The sequence below is a fragment of the Lynx canadensis genome, chromosome E1 (assembly GCF_007474595.2).
Source record: "Lynx canadensis isolate LIC74 chromosome E1, mLynCan4.pri.v2, whole genome shotgun sequence".
Taxonomy (NCBI): Eukaryota; Metazoa; Chordata; class Mammalia; order Carnivora; family Felidae; genus Lynx; species Lynx canadensis.
The window spans coordinates 20,084,356-20,105,761 of NC_044316.2; the positions used below are offsets into that span (position 1 = coordinate 20,084,356).

The 21,406-nt window shown below is 40.8% G+C and overlaps 1 protein-coding gene across 2 annotated transcripts in view; it reads right to left on the reverse strand.

The window, feature by feature from the left end:
• The window catches only part of MYO1D (myosin ID), a 359,179-nt gene that overhangs the window by 69,173 nt on the left and 268,600 nt on the right, over positions 1-21,406 (reverse strand). For both annotated transcript variants that reach the window (XM_030296022.2, XM_030296023.1), the window contains exon 21: positions 18,497-18,651. In XM_030296022.2, the coding sequence (XP_030151882.1) occupies positions 18,497-18,651 (155 nt within the window). The remainder of the gene's footprint in view (positions 1-18,496; positions 18,652-21,406) is intronic.

Here is a 21,406-nt window from a genome sequence, read left to right on the forward strand (position 1 = left end):
ACCAACTCGTGTTTTGGTAGGGTCTCTATGCTTTGTGTAAGATTAAGTTCAAAAGCTGGAAATCAAGCAGTGTTTTATTATTGCAACCATGTATTATTCATTACTTAATGGAGTGCGTAAGTAATGTCCCCAAATACATTCTCTCTTAAACTCCACCCGCCCCCCCATTTACAAATTGCCTTTTCTCTTTCATGATCTAGTTTTTATGGTTAGATAAAACCCTCTGAATCCCCCTTTCCCTAGGTACCATTCATTGAAGTCCTCTACCTCCTTGCTCTGAGCTACACTGATTCCACACCTGCCACTTGGACTTTATTTCCCTCGTGATTTGGACCTACTACCTCTCGGCTCTCATCTCTTCCTGCTTCTTCTTTTATTACCGTAGTTTGTTGGAATACATCTTCAGAACATTTCCTAAGAAAGGGTGTATGAAAAGTCCCTGTTTGTCCGATTGTGTTGTTTCCCTTTCTCACCTTTTCCTTTCTTTTTCTTTATTAAAGATTTTTTTGTTTTTTAAGTAATGCCTACACCCTACCTGGGGCTCGAACTCACAGCCCTGAGATCAAGGGTCACAGGGTCACAAGGGTCTACTGACTGAGCCAGCCAGGTGCCCCCTGTTTTCTTTCTTTCTTTGCTTGCTTGCTTGCTTCCTTCCTTCCAACTTCACACTGGACTGACACTTCCCTGCTGGGTAAAGAATTATCTGGTTTGACAACACTTTCTCCTCAGGGCTTTAAACACAATTTTCCATTGCCTTTTGGCACTCACTATAAGGGGAGAGAATTCACATGTCCACACTTTTAGGTATAATTCCAGTCTCAATTAAGACTTCGCACAAAAGATGTTTACAGTAGACAGAGGGAACACAATTGTTTCAGTCCTGGCAAGGAATGGTTGCTCAGACTGGTGCATACAAGACAAAATTACGTCAGGTTAGCAAATTTAACTGACTCTGTTTGAGTTATAGTATGTTAAGCAAATAAACTCAGTTTGATTCCTTCCAAATGTAGGCACTGCGTCTACACATTGTTCTCTTGATCAGGCTACCTACCGTCCTGCGTCGTTCCTAATACTTTTCTTAGCAAACCTCTTCTTTCCAGTACTCCCAGTTCACTTTCATGGCCTTTGGCACAAGTGCAACTGCTTTTCGTTACCCATTTGCACACTTGGTGTGGTAAGGAACGGGGTCTGGCTTACTGCTGTATCTCTGGCACCTAACTAACCTAGACAAGGCCTGGCATTTTTGAGCCGGGGCTCATTGTCATAGGCTGGGGAAATGAAAGCAAAGGCATACAAGGTGAGCCGCTGTTGAAGCCCAGAGAAAGTCAAGACGCTTACCCTTCTCGAGCTTTTTAGGCCCCTGGTCCTAACATAAAGGCAGTGGCTCTGAGAGATCATGAGCTTTGGAGTTGGAGAACTTGAATCTGACTCTGCTTTGCCACTTATCAGCTGTGTCATCTTGGGTAAATCATTTATATGTTCTGCTTTTATTTATTTTTAAATTTTAATTCATTTATGTGTTTGGAACCCCACTTTCTTCCTGTAAAATGGGGGTAAGTACATCTACTTTGTTGTAGAGGAACTTTGAGGATTAAATCGCATACTTTATATAAACTGGCACAATAGTAGGATCTTTTTTTAAAAATTTTTTTTAATGTTTATTTATTTTTGAGAGAGACAGAGACAGAATGCGAGTGGGTTAGGGGCAGAGAGAGAGGGAGACACAGAATTGGAAGCAGGCTCCAGGCTCCGAGCCGTCAGCACAGAGCCCGACGCGGGGCTCAAACTCATGAGCTGTGAGATCATGACCTGAGCCAAAGTTGGACGGTGAACCGACTGAGCCACCCAGGTGCCCCCACAATAGTAGGATCTTAAGAAGCAGTTGTTGCTATTATTGATACAAATAAAAGCCATAAAAAGTGGACACATAGAAATCAAACCTAAAGCACTAATTTGGATGAAAAATCCAGTCCATATTCTGTGAAATAAGACTAAGCATGACAAAAATATTCTAGAGTAAAACTGAAATAATTAACAAGTATCTAAATGATCTGAGGTTCCTTTCGGTCCAGACCAAATGTCCTTCATGTTTCCTGTGGCTCTGCCCCTACCGCCATCGACTGATCTGGTCTATATAGCTCCGTCCATTAAAAAATCATTAGGCAGAAGCCTCAAGCTACCAAGTCTTACATTCGATTTCTTTTGTATCCTTTTACTTAGTGATGAACATTTTGAGTAAAAGGTAGAAATTAATAAGGTGTTATTATAAGTTTTACATTTATAATATGCTTTGATTACACAAGATTAAATATACATGTGGTGTGACTGCATACAACACGGGAAGTGACTGTTGGGGTGATTTACGGATATCGACCTCATTATTTTAGTCCTATTGGATGTGGTGAGTGCTCTGTCTGCCCAGGGGCTTCCTCTTTCCATCCCATTCCCTCCAGGTGGTCTTGCCTCTATTACCTTTTGAGGGTTCCTGTTCCTTTCCTTTGGAGCTTGCCCAGATGGCTGCCCCTTGGGGAGATGACAGCTAGCCTGAAGGATCCGGAATGAACTCATCACACAGACTGGAGGATTCCCAGGCCGCCTCTCTGCTCAACTACCCCGAGTGGCAGCCAGCCCAGAGTGTGTTCATGTACCCACAGCAATGGAAAAGAGAAGAGGACTTTTGAAAAGGTAGGTTCCCGTTATGCTTAACCTCAAGGAAGCGTCGTTTTATTTTGGTTTGTGGTCAATCAATGCCCTCCCCTGAGAGACGCGGCAACAGGGGAGGTGCAGAAACAAGGCAGGCAGGAACCTCAAAGCCACAAAAAGCCTTACATTTGATTCCTTTTTGCCTACTAAAGGGAATCCACTAATAGAATAAGAGAACAAAACTGCAATACACTTAGCTTGCTGCCAGGTAGATCAGGGGTGAGGCAAGGAGAAGGAAGAGGAAGCATGTCAAGCATCTGTTTTCTCAAATGTGCAAGACAAAGAACAGCATGGAACCGGCAAGCTTGCCACTCTGCCCTATTTGCTATTTGGGTTCCAAGGACTGGAACTGATGGCAAAGTTTTGAAGCTTTGTATTTAAAGGAACCTGGGTCCCCTGACCCTCTTACCCCTCTGTCCAGGATGGACACAACACAGGACAGCCACTTTAGGAATCTGCATTAGCCACCTGCCAAGGCTTCCTGAGGACAATGTGATGTTCTAACTCTAATCTTTTATATAATAAAGGTGGAAGAGATTTCTCAATGGTACAAAACTCTAAAGAAAATTCGGTAACACATATCAAAGACACCTCACACCCTGTTCAGGATATCAAAATCACTTATCGGACTAAATATGATGGTAGTCCGTGTGCCTAAGAAGTGTGCTTCTACAAGTTAGTATCCGTATTTTCTCAATCTGATAAACATCAGCTTTGATTTATTACTGCTACTCCTTTAAAAAGAGTCAGTGACTCAGAGCAGAGATAATGTGCAATATCTAATAGTTAATCAAGACTTGTCAGGTGCTCGGATGTTTATTTTATACCTTTCATTTTGCCAAAGGTGTCCTTTCAGGTTTGAGTTCTGTTCTTCTGAACAGATGGCTATCATGTAACTAACAATGCTGAGTTTATTTACCAAGGATTTGTGGTCTAGTCACAAAAAAGTGAATATGATTGACCTTCCACTGGTGACAGGTGAAAACTGAGCCTAAATAAGAGGCCGGCAGATGGAACTTTGAACATTCAGAAAGAGGTTTCAAAGAGACCCTAGAGTCGGTTGTTAGAATGCTTCGGTTTATAAAACATAAGAAATGCTTGGCAGAAATTGTATATAAGAAGGTAACAGAATATGGCTTTGAAATTTCGTATACATAAAATAAGTTACTTGGTGAAAATATTTCCCTTTGTTAGTGGTCCTAAGTTCTTTTTCAACCACATGAGAGGTCCAATAAGCTGCTATCAAATGACAGGCGGTTCCACGGGTAGTGAGTCTCAAGGCTATCAGAATCCCTGTGTGCACAGGGTTTAAGAACTGCACCCTGGTCTTCTCAGGACCCCCAACTACTTCCCAATGACAGAATTACTGCTTTTATGGCCAGCAGAGTAACAACTGTAGAACTTTGCTCACCCGGGAATTGGGATTAGCCAGCTGAGTTTAGAACACATCTGCAACTGGTTTCAGGTTCTTACACCACACACGGCAGGAACTGGTCTTTTTGAAAATGTATGGTACAAAAAAAATTAAACTTTTGAGTTTAAAACCATAGAATTTCACATAGAAAGAGAAGGTAATATTTTAAAGATCAGACTATACTTCCATTCAATCTTATTATTATTTTTTAATAACTTGGCTTTTGCCCCCAGTGCTTTACTAACGGCACTTCCAAAGGCCACCAAGTCAAATGGACTTTTCTGGGGCTTAATCCCCTTCGCTGGTGAGGCATCTGGCCATGTTGCTCCTCTTCTTTCCAAGAGATGACTTCACCCAAGCCTCCTTCTATCCTGCTGACCTCCCACCCATGACACCCAGGAGTTGCCTCGGGTTCCAACCTGGTCCCTCTTTTCAGTCTACATGTTCTCCTTGGTGACTTCTTCCAGCTTTGGCATCAATTCAAACTCATTAAACTGCCTTCCAGTCTTTGATGATCGGTCATTCTTCCACACCTTTCTGGTAGTATTTCTTTTCTTTTTAAATGTTTATTTATTTATTTTGAGAGAGGGGGAGAGGGAGAGAGGGAGAGAGGGGGGAGAGAAGGCTGGAGAGAGAGAGGAGAGAGAGAGAGAGAGAGAGAGAGAGAGAGAGAGAGAGAGAGAGAGAGAGAATATATATCCCAAGCAGGCTCTGGGCTTTGAGCATGGAACCCGACTCGGGGCTCGATCTCAAGAACTGTGAGATCATGACCTGAGCTGAAATCAAGAGTCAGAGTCATGACTGAGCTCCCCCAGGAGCACCCTTTCTGCTAGTGTTTCTTGCCACTCCCATCCACACAGCCTCTCACGCCGCCACACGGGACTACTTCTCACTGTTCTCAGACAGGACCCACGTGCTTTCAAATATTTCCTTTATGGCTTTGTTTATGCTTTCTTCTACCCAAAATACACTGCCCCATCTCATCTGCACATCCCTCCCTAGGCCCCAGATCCCAGGCCCACGTTTGTTAACTGCGTTATTGACATATCACTGATATACGATAAACTCCACATATTTCAAGTATGTAACCTGACTAGTTTTGAGGTGTGTGTATACCTGTGAAAGTATCACCACACTCAACATACCCATCACCTCCAAAAAAAGTTTTCCAGTGCTCCTTTGCAATCCTGTCTTCCTGCCCCTCCCCGCTCACTCTCTTTTCCTAGACAACCACTAATCTGGTTCCTGTTACTATAATTTGTATTTCCTAGATTTTATATCAATGAAGTCATAGTATGTACACTTTTCAGGTGGACTTCTTTCACTAAGCATTTGTTTTGAAATGAATTTTGAAATTCACCCATGCGGTAGTGTGGTTGCACAGTTCATGTTTTTCATTTCTGAGTAGGGGTCGCCTAGATGGACCACACTTTACTTATCCATTCACCTGCTAATGGACGTTTGGATTGTTCCTTGGTATTTGGTTGCTACAAATAAAGCTGCTGTGAACACTTGTGTGTAAGTCTTTACATGGACATTTGCTTTCATTTCTCTTGGTTAAATACCTCACAGTGGCATGACTTGAAATATATGGCAGGCATGTGTTTAAACTAAAAAAAAAACACACTGCCAAATTATTTCCCAAAGTGATACAATAAAGGTGACAATATAAATTATTCAATTAATACAAATTTCCCAAATGGACAGTACAGTTATCCAAAAATTGTTCAATAGCACCAAATCCTATCTTAGGGAGAAAGCATTCAGTCTTTCATTATTAAATACAGTAGCTTTAGATTTTTCATAGATGCCCTTTATCAGATTAAGGAAGTTACTTCTATTGTTAGTTGGCTGGAGTTTTTATCAGAAATGAATGTTGAATCTTGTCAAGTGCTTTTTCCGCATCTACTGAGATATCTGACGGTTTTTCCTTTTAGTTTTATTTATATGGTAAATTACATACATTGATTTTTACATCTCCATTTCCAATGAATACTGCTGTAGTTGTCTTTCCTTATCATATTTGCTTCTGGTTTTGGTATCAGGGTAAGGCTGGCCTCAGAGGATGAGTTGGGAAGTATCCTCTCAATTTTCTGGAAGAGTCTGTACCGAACTTGTATAATTTCTTTCATAAGAATATAGAATTCACACCGGTGAAGCCATCTGGACTTGGAGTTTTCTTTGTGGGAAAGTTTTAATTACTAATTTAACTTCTTTAAGAGGCACAGAACTATTCTGGTTATTTATTTCCTCTTGTGTGACCTTGGGAAGTTTGCTCCTTGCAAGGAATTTGTCCATAAGTCATCAGACTTACGGGCATAAAATATTAATAAAGATATTCCTGGTGATCTTTTTAATATCTACAGAATCAGCATGCATGTCTCATCTTGGTATTGGTAATTAGTGTCTTCGGTTCTTCCTCATTACCTGACTAGATGCTTATCAATTTTATTTTGGTCTCATTGATATTTGCTCTTGTTTTTCTGTTTTCTGTCTCATTGATTTCAGCTCTGATCTTTATTATTGTGCTTCTTCTGTTTGCTTTGGTCTAATTCGCTCTTATTTTTTCTAGTTACTTGAAATGGAAGCTGAGGTTACTTATTTGAGACCTTTCTTCTTTTCTATTCTAGGTATTTAGTGCTATAAATTTCCACCTGAGTGTTCTTTGAGCAGCATTACACAGATGTTGATATGCTGTGTTTTTATCTTAATGCAGTTCAAAATGCTTTCTATCCGTCCTTTTAATTACCTCTTTCACCCCTGGGTTACTTTGAAGTGTGTTATTTAGCTTCCAATTATTTAGGGATTTAGCAGAGATCTTTTTGTTATTATTTCATTATGGCTGGGATCTATGAATCCATTATATTAATTGTGACCTGTGTCATGGTCCAGACAGAATGCAGTCTATCTTGGGAGATATGTCTGGAAAGAATGTGGGTTCTGATGCTGTTAGGCAGAATGCTCTATAAATGCTAATTAGGACTATTTGGTTGATAGTGTTCTTCAGGTTTTCTATATGCTTTCTGTTGATTTGTTCTATCAGTTATTGAGAGAGGGGTATTGAACTTGGATTTGTCCATTTTTCCCTGCAGTTCTACCAGTTTTTGCTCCCTGTATTTTGAAACTCTTATTAGAGGCATAAACATTTAGGTTTGTTATATTCTCTTCAGGAATTGACCCAATATTACTTTGTTACTGCTATTTTTTAAACTGATAATTGTCTTTTAAAAAGAATTAAATAACAAGGAAAGAATCTGATAATATTTACTCATGTAGCACTTATTTCTAATGACCTTTATTCATTTGTGGAGATCTACATTTCCATGTGCTATATATAATTTATTTGTTTATTTATTTTTTATTTTAGAGAGAAAGAGTGAGAGCAGGGGAGAGGGGCAGGGGAGAGAGAGAGAGAGAGAGAGAGAGAGAGAGAGAGAGAGAGAGAGAGAGAGAAAACAGAATCCATGCCAGTGTGGAGCCAGATACAGGGCTTGATCCCAGGACTCTGGGATCATGACCTGACCCGAAATCAAGAGTCAGATGTTCAACCAACTGAGTCACTCAGGTGGTCCAAACCTTTTTTTTTTTTAAGTTTTTTTTTTTTTTTTTAAGAGAGAGAGAGAGAGAGAGAGAGAGAGAGAGAATATGAATGAATGAATGGGGGAGGGGCAGAGAGAGAAGGACACAGAGAATCCCAAGCAGGCTCCCCACTAGCAGCACAGAGCCCTACGTGGGGCTCAAACTCACAAACTGTGAGATCATGACCAAGAGTCAGATGCTTAACCTGTTGAGCCACCCAGGTGCCCTCCATGTGCTCTATTTTTATTCTGCCTAATGGACAAAGTCTTCAATTCATCTTCATTTTGAAAGGTAGTATTGCTCGGTATAGAATTGTAAGTTGACAGTTTTTTCCATTGGTATTTCCATTGGAAAGATGTTGTTCTGGGGTGTGTGGCTGGCTCAGTTGGTAGATCATGCAACTCTTAATCTCAGGGTCATGGGTTTGAGCCCCATATTGGGTGTAGAGATTACTAAAAAAATAAACTTAAAAACCAAGAAGATGCTGTTCCATTGTTTTCTTGCTTTCATTGTAACTAATGAGAAATCTGCGATATCTTTATCTTTTTTCCTTTGTACATACTATGTCCTTTTCCTCTGGCAGCTTTTAATATTTAATTTTTTACTATTGGTTTTGGGCAATCTGTGATATGCCTTGGTGTAGTTTCTTCATGATTTCTTGCATGTAACTTTTAGGATCTGTGGGTTTATAAAATTTTTGTTAAATTTGGAAAATTTTCAGCCATTATTTCTTCAAATTTTTTTCACTCTTCCCCTCCTTTGGTGGGGACTTCATTTACACATGAAGTTGTTCCACAGTTCACTGGTGATCTATTTCTTTTCCAAAAAATTTCTCTTTCTTGCCTGTGTTTCATTTTGGATGGTTTCTACTGCTGGGTCTTCAAGTTCACTAGACTTTATTTCTGCAATGCCTAATATGCTGTTAAATCCATCCAGTGTATTTTCATGTCTAACACTGTAGTTTTCACTTCTGGAAGTTTGATTTGGGTCTTTTTGGATACCTTCTGTGTCTTCAACGGTTATAATGCAGTGATAATAACCATTTTAATAGCCTTGTTAGCTATTTCTAACATCTGTGGCAATTCTGAGTTGGTTTTGATTGATTTTTCTTCTCATATTGGGTTGTATTTTTCTGCTTTCCTGCAGGCCTGCTATTTTGATTGAATGCCAGATATTGTGAAATTTACCTACTTACATGCTGGATAATTTTGTATTCCTTTAAATATACTTGAGCTTTTTCTGGGCTGAAATTATTTGGAAATAATTTGATCTTTTTTTTTTTTTTAAGTTTTTATTCATTTTTTTAAAGTAACCTCTATACCCAACATGGGGTGTGAATTCCCCACCCTGAGATCAAGAGTTGCAGTCTCTACTGAATGAGCCAGGCAGACGCCCCTAACTTGATCTTTTTGGGTCTTGCTTTTAAGATTTGTTAGAGGAGGGGCACCTGGGTGGCTCATTCAGTTAAGTGTCCAAATTTGGCCATCATGATCTCGTGGTTCATGAGTTCCAGCCCTGCATCAGGCTCTCTGCTGTCACTGAGGAACTTGCTTCGGATCCTCTGTTCCCCTCTCTGCCCCTCCCCTGATCACATCCTCCCTCCCTCCCTCCCTCCCTCTCTCTCTCTCTCTCAAAAAATAAATAAATGAATGAATGAATGAATAAATAAATAAAACTTAAACACAACAAAAGGCTTTATCAGGGGAAGCCAGAGCAGTGTTAAATCTAGGGCTAATTATTCCCTAGTACTTAAACAAGACCCTTCTGCATGCTATATGCAATGCCCTGTTAATTATGAAGTTTTCCAGTCTTGCTACTGGGGACTGGCACTACTCCTCACTCTCTGTGAGTGCCAGGCATGATCACTGTTGACATTTTTGCATTATTCTTTTTTTCTCAGGTAGTTTTCTAATACACATGCACTGATCAGTGTTCAGATGAATACTTAACAGGAATCCCTGCAGATTTCCTGAGTTCTCTGTGTAGCTGTATCCTCTGTTACCCTGTCTTGCAAACTTTAGCGGCCTTGGTCTCCCGATCCCCAGGTTCCACAATGGTTCCCCCTCCGTGTGCTGAGGCCTGGATATTCTCTCAAGACAGTAAGCTGGGGCAACTGCAGGGTTCATCTCATTTGCTTGTTGTCTCTCATAAATCATTATCCTTTACTGTCTGATATCCAGTGTCTTGGAAACTCCTGTTTTATTTACTTTGTCTGTTTAGAGCTATAATCAGAAAGGAGAGTAAATCTCATCCTTGTTATTCCATTTTGGTTAGAAGTGGAAGTCTGCCACTTTTTTTTTAAATAATTTTTTAACATTTATTTATTTTTGAGAGACAGAGCACAAGAAGGGGATGGGCAAAGAGAGAGGGAGACACAGAATCTGAAGCAGGCTCCAGGCTCTAGGCTGTCAGCACAGAGCCCGATGTGGGGCTTGAACTCAAGAACTGAGAGATCATGACCTGAGCCGAAGTTGGAGGCTTAACTGACTGAACCACCCAGGCGCCCTGGGAAGTCTGCCACTTTTAACTTAGAGATCTCTGTGTAAGCCTAATACAAATTCCACTTCTCTTTGATGAAGTTTTCCCAGAACATTTTCCCCATGTCTTACTCCTGTCAATATACTCTGACTTTAAAGTGCTTTAAGCCACTTTCTTTAAACTTCTACAAACTTATTACCAGTTATACACTTGTCTCCTTTGATAGATCACCAACTTCTTGATGGGAGGAGTTTGGTCTTTGTATCCCCATGTGTGAAGATGATATCTGATGTGTGACTGAGCCTCAAGAAATATTTTTTCCCTGTTTCTTGGTGCTGGCTAACCAGCACTGACTTTCATTTTATTTTTACCATCTTAGCCATTTGTAAATGTAGAGTTCAGTACTGTGAAGTTTATTTACAGTGCTGTGAAACACTGCCAGAACTTTCTCATCATTATGCAAATAGAAATATATATTTTTTTAACTGAATGAACAAACGTGGTGCAGACCTTTAATTTTACAGATAAGCCATGGAACAAAAAAGTTTGATCTGCTCAAGAGCTTAGAGCTAGCTGATGGCAGAGCTAGGCCAGGAGCCACACTGTCTGTTTCCTGTCAAACATGCATTTCTACTGGGTCTGTTAACTCACTGCATATGCTAAACACAAAGACCGAGAACCATTCTGCATCAAAGAAGCCTCAGATGTGGAAAGCCAGAAGTTACTAATTCTGAATGGCATAATTTAGCTAGGCTGGGCTTGATTCCCCCCCCCCCCCCATTTCTTTTGGTCAGCAAGGAATAGAATATCTCTTAACAACTTGTTCCCTGATTTTTTTTTTTTTTTATGACAAGGAGTTCTCTGAGCCATCTAGTCCTATAAAGTTGCTTTCCTTTTCCATTTCGTACAAAAATTTCTTTTCTCTTTACAACCTCAGTCGGATTCTTTTCATTTTGTGTGATATCTCTAGGCCTGACACCTCTCCTCCTAAGACCAGGATATAACTCCTTGCTTCATTTGGTAATGATTCTATCTTACCAAGGATGGTGTGTGGATCAAGCTGATTTTTTTTTTCTCCACTATGAAAATTTTATGTGAATCTACTGGTTACTAGCTGCTTTGTTTCTGGAAGAAAAGATATCCTAAAATAATCTCATAACTTTTAGATATATATATTTTTTGGTTTTCACATTTAAAATGACAATTATAGAAAATGTGCCATTCCATAATTTTTGAGACAAGTTACAAAGGAGTCTGAGCCTTTCTTATTACTACTGCGCTTCACAGATCTCATGACTAAGGAGACATTTGTTTGGTCCAGGAGCTCTTGCACAAAGGGTGCACATGGGTTCTTCTGGGTTCCTTTCCACACAGCACCTGTTCGTAGTTAGGACCCACTTCTCAGCCTCTAAGCTGGGAGCCGGCTTATGCACACAGCCTCTCGTTGTAGTTTTGAAGTCTTTTACTCATTCTGCAGTTGCTGATCTGAGCAGGAATCCCTACATTTTGCACCCCTGTCAGCTTACTGATAAGGAGAGTCTGAAATTACTTGGAGTTCTTTTGTTGTTAAAAATAAGTTAACGAAAAGCTGCAACCCCCAGCATACAGTGTATCCATGGCTGTTCTGGTAGCTCTTTTAGTTGATTTAATATCCTGAATACCCATTCACTTGTGTCCCTAGACGTATGACATTGCTTAGAGCTGTAATCCTGTAACCAGTACAAGGCAAGAGGTGTTCATTCATAAAGGGAAGGAGACTGTAATGGAGTTCTTCCTTTCTTTCACACACAAGGAGGGCTAAGTTACCATCTTCTGGCAGGCAAGAGCATACATCAGTGGGGAAGGGCTTAGAGTGTCCTGCAGCCAGGGGGCCCCTGCGGCCAGCCTCAGTGTCCAGGAGTCCCCAGCGGGAGCCCGCTGAGTGCCGGCCACTATTCCAAACACCAGGGCAACTGGTGTGAACAGCTCAAGTACAGTTCCTGCTAACTTGGGGGCTTATATTCTAGCTGGAACGCATGGGATAAAGAACGAAGTAAAGGTATAGTGCCAGAAGGAGATGAGAGCCGTGGGGAACAGTTAAGTAGGGCTGGGGGCAGGGAGCATGGGGTGGGGGGTGGGGGCTAACTGTTATTCTCTACCAAGATGGGCAGGGAAGGCCTGATGGGATGACAAGGGAGTAGAGGTGAAGGATGTCCCTGTCAGAGTAATACTGTGGTTGAGTAATACTTCCAGTTTCTAGTACTATGGAAAGTGGGCATTTCTCTCTGTGTCTTCCTGTGTATCTCTACTGGGGACACTGAGGATGGTAAATTGTGGTCACTCACTTTCCTCTCACCATAAATCAGATGTTTTTGATAATTATAATTTTGACTGGCCCAAATACTCCATGAAGGAGATGGACTATAATTTAATTAACAAATCCTTTACAGTTAGCTATCTACATTGTTTTCACCTATTGTATTTTCATTTGTTTTACGCTTTTAGTTGTTACATACACTGCTGTCATTAGAAACCAGGCATCTCAGGAAAGCAGTTTGGGAATGCAGAGGAAGGGCCATGAGAACACATATTTGGGGTCCAGGACAGAGGAGAGGGAGACACACATGGGAGCGGCGGGCAGGCGGTGAGCAGTGACTGTTGGATGAGAAGGGCCAGGAGCAGAGGCCTTTGACTTCCGCTACCTCAGGTCAAGAGGCCTCATTTCCCCTGGCCCCCTGCCTGTGCTTCCCGGGACAAACCAATGGCCTGCTTATTGGTCTGAGTCTACTCTTGAGTTAAAAGAACAGAAGCAATGATGTTCTTTAAAAAATTTTTTTAATGTTTACTTATTTTTGAGAGAGAGGGTGGGGGGGAAAGGGTCAGAGAGAGAGAGAGAGAGAGAGAGAAAGAGAGAGAGACAGACAGAATGTGAAGCAGGCTCTAGGCTCCGAGCTGTCAGCACAGAGGCTGACACGGGGCTTGAACCCATGAACCGCTGAGTTCAGGACCTGAGCCGAAGTCGTATGCTTAACCGACTGAGCGACCCAGATGCCCCTGCAATGGCGTTTTTTAAGTTAAGCAGATATTACAGATACTGCTAAACAAACAAACAAACAAAAAACCCCAAAAAACAAGAAGCAGGTGGCACTGACTTCAGGCTTTCATCCACAAAAACAAAACAGGAAAAATAAGTTTTTATGCTTATGAGTTGGGGTTATAATTGAGGTTTCCAGCATCCAGACAGGCAAATGCCTGGACAGCTGCTTAGGGCAGATGGGTCCTTTGACAGCTTAATATCGCTGAGTTTCTGGTGACTCTGCAGTCAGGGCAGCCAACGTGAGACCATCTGTTTACTAGTGGGCAGAAAAGCTCACGACCAGCAGGTAGCCACTGCTGAGGATGAGACACAAACCCAAAACCGAGTCAGCCATTTTCATAACCTCTGCAAAGCAAACTGGCCTGGTGGGCCGCTGGCACCACCACCAGAGACAAGGGCTACGTGCCTACAAAACACGACCACTCGGAACGAGGATATGCCCAGAGGTTTTAGGTTTGTAACGTTTTTTTATTTTTATCTTTTTTTACTTAAAAAAATATGGGGCGCCTGGGTGGCCCAGTCGGTTGAGCGTCCAACTTCGGCTCAGGTCATGATCTCAGAGTTCATGGGTTTGAGCCCTGTGTCGGGCTCTGTGCTGACAGCTCAGAGCCCGGAGTCTGCTTTGGATTCTGTGTCTCCCTCTCTGTCTGCCCTTCCCCTGCTCACGCTCTGTCTCTCTCTCTCTCAAAAATAAACATTAGAAAAAAAAATTTTTTTTTTTGAGTATAGTTGACACGATGTTACAGTTGGTTTCAGGTGTGTCCCAAGAGGTGTTATTTGGGTTTATTTCAAAGTATTCAAATGCCATAAGATAGATCATTCACTCAGAAAGCTTTTTTGTTCTTTTGTACTTTTCTAAATGGGAAAAGAGAATATCCAGGAATTCAGGCCTATATAATAGGCCTAAAAACTAGCTGTCATTTGTTTATTATTAAAAATGAAAAAATTTTTTAGATAAGTAACACATATATTTAATTGCAAAAGGTTTACAAGGAAAAATAAATAAATCTCCCACCTACCTTTCTCCTAGTACCCTATCTCCCCTCTTTCCCTCCAGAGATAACATTGTTACCCATTTCCTGCATATCTTTCCAGATATTGTCTATAATATACATAATCATGTATGTATGGATACATATATACACACACATATAAATGTATACAGATATGTCCTTATAACTTTCTTATTGGCTATATTTAAAATGAACAAAGCCATATTAAAGCCTCTGAGAAGAACCACAGTAAAGAAGCCTGTTTAACTTTATTAGCATATCTACCGGTATCTGACTTTGGGTCCCCTCCCCTTCCCTTTGGCATAATTTCTGATCTGTGGAACAGGGCCAGGACTTGAATGGTATGGCTGTATCAGGTGTTTCTGGATGGCATCTACCCTGGTTGGTCTGTGCTTGAGCTGTCCTTTTTTTTTTTTTTTTTAATGTAAAGTTTATTCTTATATTTTTCTTTTTTATTCATCTGCCTTTTCTTATTTTCTTTGCTCCTTAGTTTCATATTGCCTATGCACAGTTTTCTTGCTCTTTTCTTTCTGGTTTATTATTTGCTTTGAGCGGGGCAGCTATTTGCTGAAATGCAGTTGTTTTTTTTTTTTTAAGTTTACTTATTTATTTTGAGGGAGAGACAGAGAGAGAGAGAGAGAGAGAGAGAGAGAGAGAGAGAGAGAGAATATGAATGAATCAAGAGGTGGGGGTGGGATGGGTGGGAGAGAGAATCCCAAGCAGGCTCCACACTGCTAGTGCAGAGCCCCATGTAAGGCTGGATCTCATGAACCGCGAGATCATGACTTGAGCCGATGCCAAGAGTCAGACACCTGACCGACTGAGCCACCAGGCACCCCTGAAATGCAGTTCTTGAAGAGGTGAGGGCACCATGTACAGCTGTCCTATAGCTTCCTTTCAGGATGTGAACTCACATCACCCTCTCTCCAAACTGCAGTATCGTCTGCACGAGGCCACTTCTTCCCTCAGCTGGGTGTGTCCTTTCTCTTGACCTCCTCCAGACACTGAGGTCAGCATGACTTAGAAGTTCCTTTAGGCCACAGACACTCTTGGACTAATTTAGGAGCATTTTATTTAGGGTTAAAAAAAATCTCCACATGAAAGTGAGATTAGACTATAATTTTCTTTTTTTGTGCTATCCTTCCTTGTTTTGGGTATAGTGTTGTGCTGGCCTAATAAAATGAGATGCTCATTTAAAAAAAATTTTTTTTTAATGTTTATTTTTGAGAGAGAGAGAGAGAGAGAGACAGAGTACAAGTGGGGAAGGGTCAGAGAGAGAAGGAGACATAGAATCTGAAGCAGGCCCCAGACCCTGAGCTGTCAGCACAGAGCCTTAGGCAGGGCTAAACTCACAGAGTGAGAGATCATGACCTGAGTCAAAGTCAGATGCTTAACCAAATAAGCCACCCAGGCACCCCAAATGAGATGCTCTTTTATCAAATTTTTTAGCTCTCTCTCTTCTCTCTGATACTTGGTTGGAATTTTGCTCATGGATTTTAAGTCCTAATCCTCTCTCTTTATAAGTTTTTTTTAAAAGTTTGTTCATTTATTTTGAGGGGGGGAGGGGCAGAGAGAGAAAATCCCAAGTAGGCTCCATACTGTCAGTGCACAGCCCAACGTGGGGTTCAGTCTCACTAACTGTAAGATCATGACCTGAGCCAAAATCAAGAGTCAGACACTTAACTGAATGAGCCACGCAGGCGCCCTTCTCTTTACGATTTTTTGAAGATAATGACTCCTGTTCAAATCTAATCTATCAATGCTATATTCAGCTATTCTGAGCCTTTCCTTCTGAGTTCTAACCAGAGAACCTTTCAGAATGTACTTTAGGGAAATTACCTGGAAGATAAAATATTTGTCTGAACTTAAATCTCTCTCAACTTTGGATTTCTGCAATTAACCCAGGGACAAATAAGATCATGTGCCACATCACTGTACTTGTAAAACACAATACAATTTTCTTTAATGTTCATTGATTTATTTTGAGAGAGAGAGCGAGCGGGCGAGGATGGGCAGAGAGAGGGAGAGAATCCCAAGCAGCTTCCCAAGCTTTCTGTGCTATCAGCACAGAGCCCATCATAAGGCTCAATGCCATGAACTGTGAGATCATGACCTGAGCCGAAATCAAGGGCTAGATCCTTAACCGACTAAGCCACCCAGGCACCCCAACACAGTGCCATTTTCAAAGTCACACCAATGATATGATACTTGGTAATAAGGGAAGACAGCTAGTAAAGAAATCAAATTAACCATTCCTTATGAAGTCAATATCAAGTTGCTGACTAACTCTAAGTCGAAATTCCAAGCCTGAATTTCCTGGGGGCAGGGAGGAGGGGTTTTATCTCTTGTTGATGCTTGACCTTTTATTCATAGAGTAAGAACATCAAGAATAAACTATAAAAAAATCTAGCATTTTGACAGCCTTCTTCTCTTCCTCCCATTTATAATTTTTAAAGATGTTTAAAATTCTTCCATATATTAAAGATCGGAGGGAATACAAGTAGAAATGTTATCTCAGAATGCATATGCTAGGGAGAGACAGCAACTGACCGTGCTAGGACCAGTTTCCCATTTCCCCCTACTTACAAAAGCATTCAATAAGAGTTGGAATTTGCTAAACAAGGACCCAGACTGAGAAGAAATATTTTCCAGGCAAAAACTATGCATTAGTACAGGCATGCGGATTAAAATCCCTTTAATTGTCCTTACTTTGTTCTAACTATCAGAAGGAAAAGAAGCCTCCTAAACTGAGCCATGACTTTACTGTAGAGATGCCTTCTCCATGTCTTTCCCTTCCATTCTAAACTCCTTAGTATCCTCTTAGCACTCTTTGGCAGATGGAAGGGAATTTTTCAAACTTTTCTGTTTATCATTGTTTTTTGGTAATTCCTTAGATTCTTATTTTTTTCCCACCAGATGACCATTATGCATTATTTTATCCACACCACTGAAAAGCATTTAACTACATATCTAAGGACCTATTTTGATCTAGGATACAAAGTTTAATAACATAAAATAAATGGTCTGCTTATACTGCACACACTGATCAGCAAAATGAACACAGTCGAATTAGACAGGTGGACATCTGATTCTAGATATGTCTTTGTTTAGGGAAAGAAAAGCCATACCTAAGTGAGAAAAAACAACAACACAATACTGATAAGGAAAGTCGATTACTTCTGGCAACTTGGGAAGTATTGTCAAGGAAGAAAAGGAACTGGACCCTGAGTTTTGAGAAGCGGTCTTCCCCTGGCATCAGGGTGGGGGGGAGGCGGAGATAGACAGTTTGCCACACTGGAAAGAACATCTGACTTTGGAGTCAGAAACGCTCTACGCCGAATGCTCGATGATGTCCTATGGGAAGGAAGACCCCATCTCTAAAACAACTCCAATAAGTAACCAGACAGATCATTCCCTGGTCCACATCATCCTCAGGGTCGATGCTCTGTGCATATTTCTCACATCACTGTTCACAACACACACCCACACACAAATACCCCAGACATCTAGGTTCACTGTGAATATGTCATGTGCCACCCAAACTCTGCGTTTTTATATAGGTTGTTGCTTCTCTTAGAAATTCCTGGGGCGCCTGGGTGGCGCAGTCGGTTAAAGCGTCCGACTTCAGCCAGGTCACGATCTCGCGCTCCGTGAGTTCGAGCCCCGCGTCGGGCTCTGGGCTGATGGCTCAGAGCCTGGAGCCTGTTTCCGATTCTGTGTCTCCCTCTCTCTCTGCCCCTCCCCCGTTCATGCTCTGTCTCTCTCTGTCCCAAAAATAAAAATAAACGTTGAAAAAAAAAAATTAAAAAAAAGAAATTCCTTCAGTCTTCATGTACCTATATGTCATCCTAAACCTGTCTTCTAATTTACATTCATAGTAGACTCAATTGCTGATTATATTTGGGATAAATGAGAAGCTGTGACAATAAGTATATAAAGTAATTTTTCTGTCTTTTGGATTTCTGTCATTGGACTGGTGATGAAGAAATCATAATTGGGGAAATTCTATCATTTTTCGTTCAGCTGGAGGCTGGAATAGCAGAGGATCATTCCTAATCTTGAAACTAAGCCTAGATGCTAATTTTGCCTTCTGTGGAATGGATGATTTATGTCGTTCTTCTAAAGGAAAATAACTCAATACATTGAAATTAGCACAAAGCAAGTTCAGTAAGAATTATGATGAAAGATTTCATATGTTCAAAACCTGCCTCAGTTACAAAAATCAAGCTTTACCTCTTGAAATGATTCACCAGGACTCCAACAAGTTCTCCAATTCGACTCTCATGGGTTGGCTGTTTGCTGAAAAGGCAGACAATGAGGTCTTTGTTGTCTTTTGTATGGAACACTACAAGTTGGTCCTTTCCATTGGAGACACTCAGACCAGTCAACTGCAAAGACATAAAACATGGAAAACTATTAGGATGGTTTCTCAAAAGAATAAATTTAAAAATACATTTCATAATTATATGCATAATATACATATTATATTATATATGCATAATTTTAAAAATAAATTTATATATATATATATTTATTTCAGTTTATTTATTTTGAGATAGAGAGTGTGTGTGCATGAACTGGGCAGGGGAAGAGAGAGAGAGAAGGAGAGAGAGAATCCCAAGCAGACTCTGCACTATCAGTGAAGAGCCTGATGTGGAGCTTGATCTCCCGAATCATGAGATCATGACCTGAGACGAAGTCAAGAGTCAGATGCTCAACTGACTGAGCTACCCAGGCACCCCTAATAATGTATTTTTGATCAGTGACCCTGGTAGCTTCAGTCTTTTCCAAGTTTCATGGAACAAGCAAGATGGAAGGAAACAATAAAGATAAGACTAAAAATCAGTGAAACTGAAAACAGAAAAATAATAGAGAAAAATCAATGAAATAATGAGCTGGTTGTTTCAAAAGATCAATAAAATTGCTAAGCCTCTAGTCTGAGGATAAAAGAGAGATAACCTAATTACCAATATAGAATGGAGGCGGGGATAGCACTATAGACCATACAGACATTAGAAGGATAACAAAGAAAAATATTTTCAACAACTCTGTGTACATAAATTTAATAACATGGATGAAACCAAGTAATTCCTTAGAAGCCACAAACTACCAAAACTGACCCAAAAGGCAATAGATAAGCTGAGTACTGCTTTATCTATTAAAAAATGAAATTTGTGGTTAAAAACCTTTCAAAAAAGAAAACTCTAGGCTCAGGTGACTTCACTGGTGAATCCTACCAAATGTTTAAAGAAGAAATAACACTGGGAACACTTTGTAACTCATCTTATAAGGCCAGCATTATCCTGATACCAAAAAAGGATAAAGGCAGTACAAGAAAACTGTAAACCAATATCCAAAACCCTTCATCAATATGGATGTAAGAATGACCAACAAAATATTAACAAAGAAATCCAACAACATATAGGAACAATAATATACTATGACCAAGTAGAGTTTATCTAAGAAATGCAAAGCTAGTTCAGAATTCATTAATTAACCAGTGTAATCCATTGCTGCAACAGAATAAATAAGCCACGTGATATTATTTGATGCAAAGAAAGTGATGAGGGATAGAAGCAGAAAAATATTCACCTTTAGCCCAGAAGGCTGACCTAAATAAAGCCTGCATAGTTTCAATAAGGATTAAATATGTGCTGGTTGCTGCTTTCTTAAAGGGTCTCATGACTGCCTTTAAATCTCACCGACAGTTCACATCAAACTGAATGACAAGCACTAGAGAAATCTTGAGAAAGCAGTTTCACAGGCAGAAATTTGAGCATTTATTTTTATTTTATTTTTTTTAAGTTTATTTATTTATTTTGAGAGAGAGAGAGAGAGAGAGAGAGAGAGAGAGAGAGAGAGAGAGAAAGTGGGTGCCTGCACGCAAGTGGTGAAGAGGCAAATAAAGAGAGATGGAGAGAGAGAATCCCAAGCAGGGGCTCAACTTGGGGTGTCAACTCACAAACTGTGAGGTCACAACCTGGGCTGAAATCAAGAGTCAGATGCTTAACCCAATGAGCCATCCAGGCGTCCCTAGTTTTAAATATTTTTAAAGATTTTATTTTTAAGTAATCTTTACACCCCACGTGGGGCTTGTGTTTACGACCTTGAGATCAGAGTCACATATTCCACAGACTGGGCCAGAGGGGCTCCCCTTGATCTACTAGTCCCTGCACGTCCCTTCCCCCTTGAGCACAAAGCATATAACCACCAGCTGCATAGAGCAAAAGTGCAGCTCTTTCTGCCCACAGAGCAGAGAGCTTTCCCCGTGCTACTTACTAATTTGCACTGTAAAAGGTCTGAAGAATTCTTTCTTGGCCATTGTGCTCCACGACCCACCAACATTTTTGGTGGCCCTGCAAGGGGATTATAGGGGGAATCTAAGAGCCTCAGTGCGACCCGCTAAAACCCTTTTATTCCCCCAGCCTCTACTTCTTGTTCTTTTCCAGAGATGTCCTGAATAGTACAACCCTTCGGAATGTGTCTTGTCTGAGTGCTCAGGAGAGAACCTCTTGCCCGTGGCCCTACTAAGGGGAAGACAAACTTCTGCTGCCCGGCTGGACACCAGTACCTTGGCTGTAATGGCGTTGGGCTCAGAAATCAGTCTCTGTTTCATCTGCTCTTTTAATACTTGTATATTCAAGTATTTTAATACTCTTTTAATACTCATCACAGGACAGACATACATGTCCCTAGGATGGCCGCTGATCTCAAGACTCCCATGGAAGGTTTCCTCCTAAATAATCCAGTGTGATCCCTCAAATGAGCATAAAATCCAAGATACATCTGACCACATGTGATTCCTGAAAGTGACTGGTGGGAGCTATTATCCAGTTGAGGCACTCACCCAGCAGGGGACTGGATCACAGGTAAAGCTCACAAGAAAGTTTCCTGGATTAGATAGGGGTTCCGTACTTTCGTTTCTTCACGTCTTTCATTTGTCTTGCCCATGGGCTGTTTGGCGTTCTCAGTCCTACTCTCAGACTGAAAGTACTTCTAGCTTAGATATATGTCACTTAATATGATACCAAATAGCTGCTCCTTGTTAACAAGGGCCAGGGCCTCTACCTCATCCATTAATAGTAGATCCAGAGTCTTACAAAGGGTATTGTTACTGGTTGCAAAATATATTGATACCCCCAA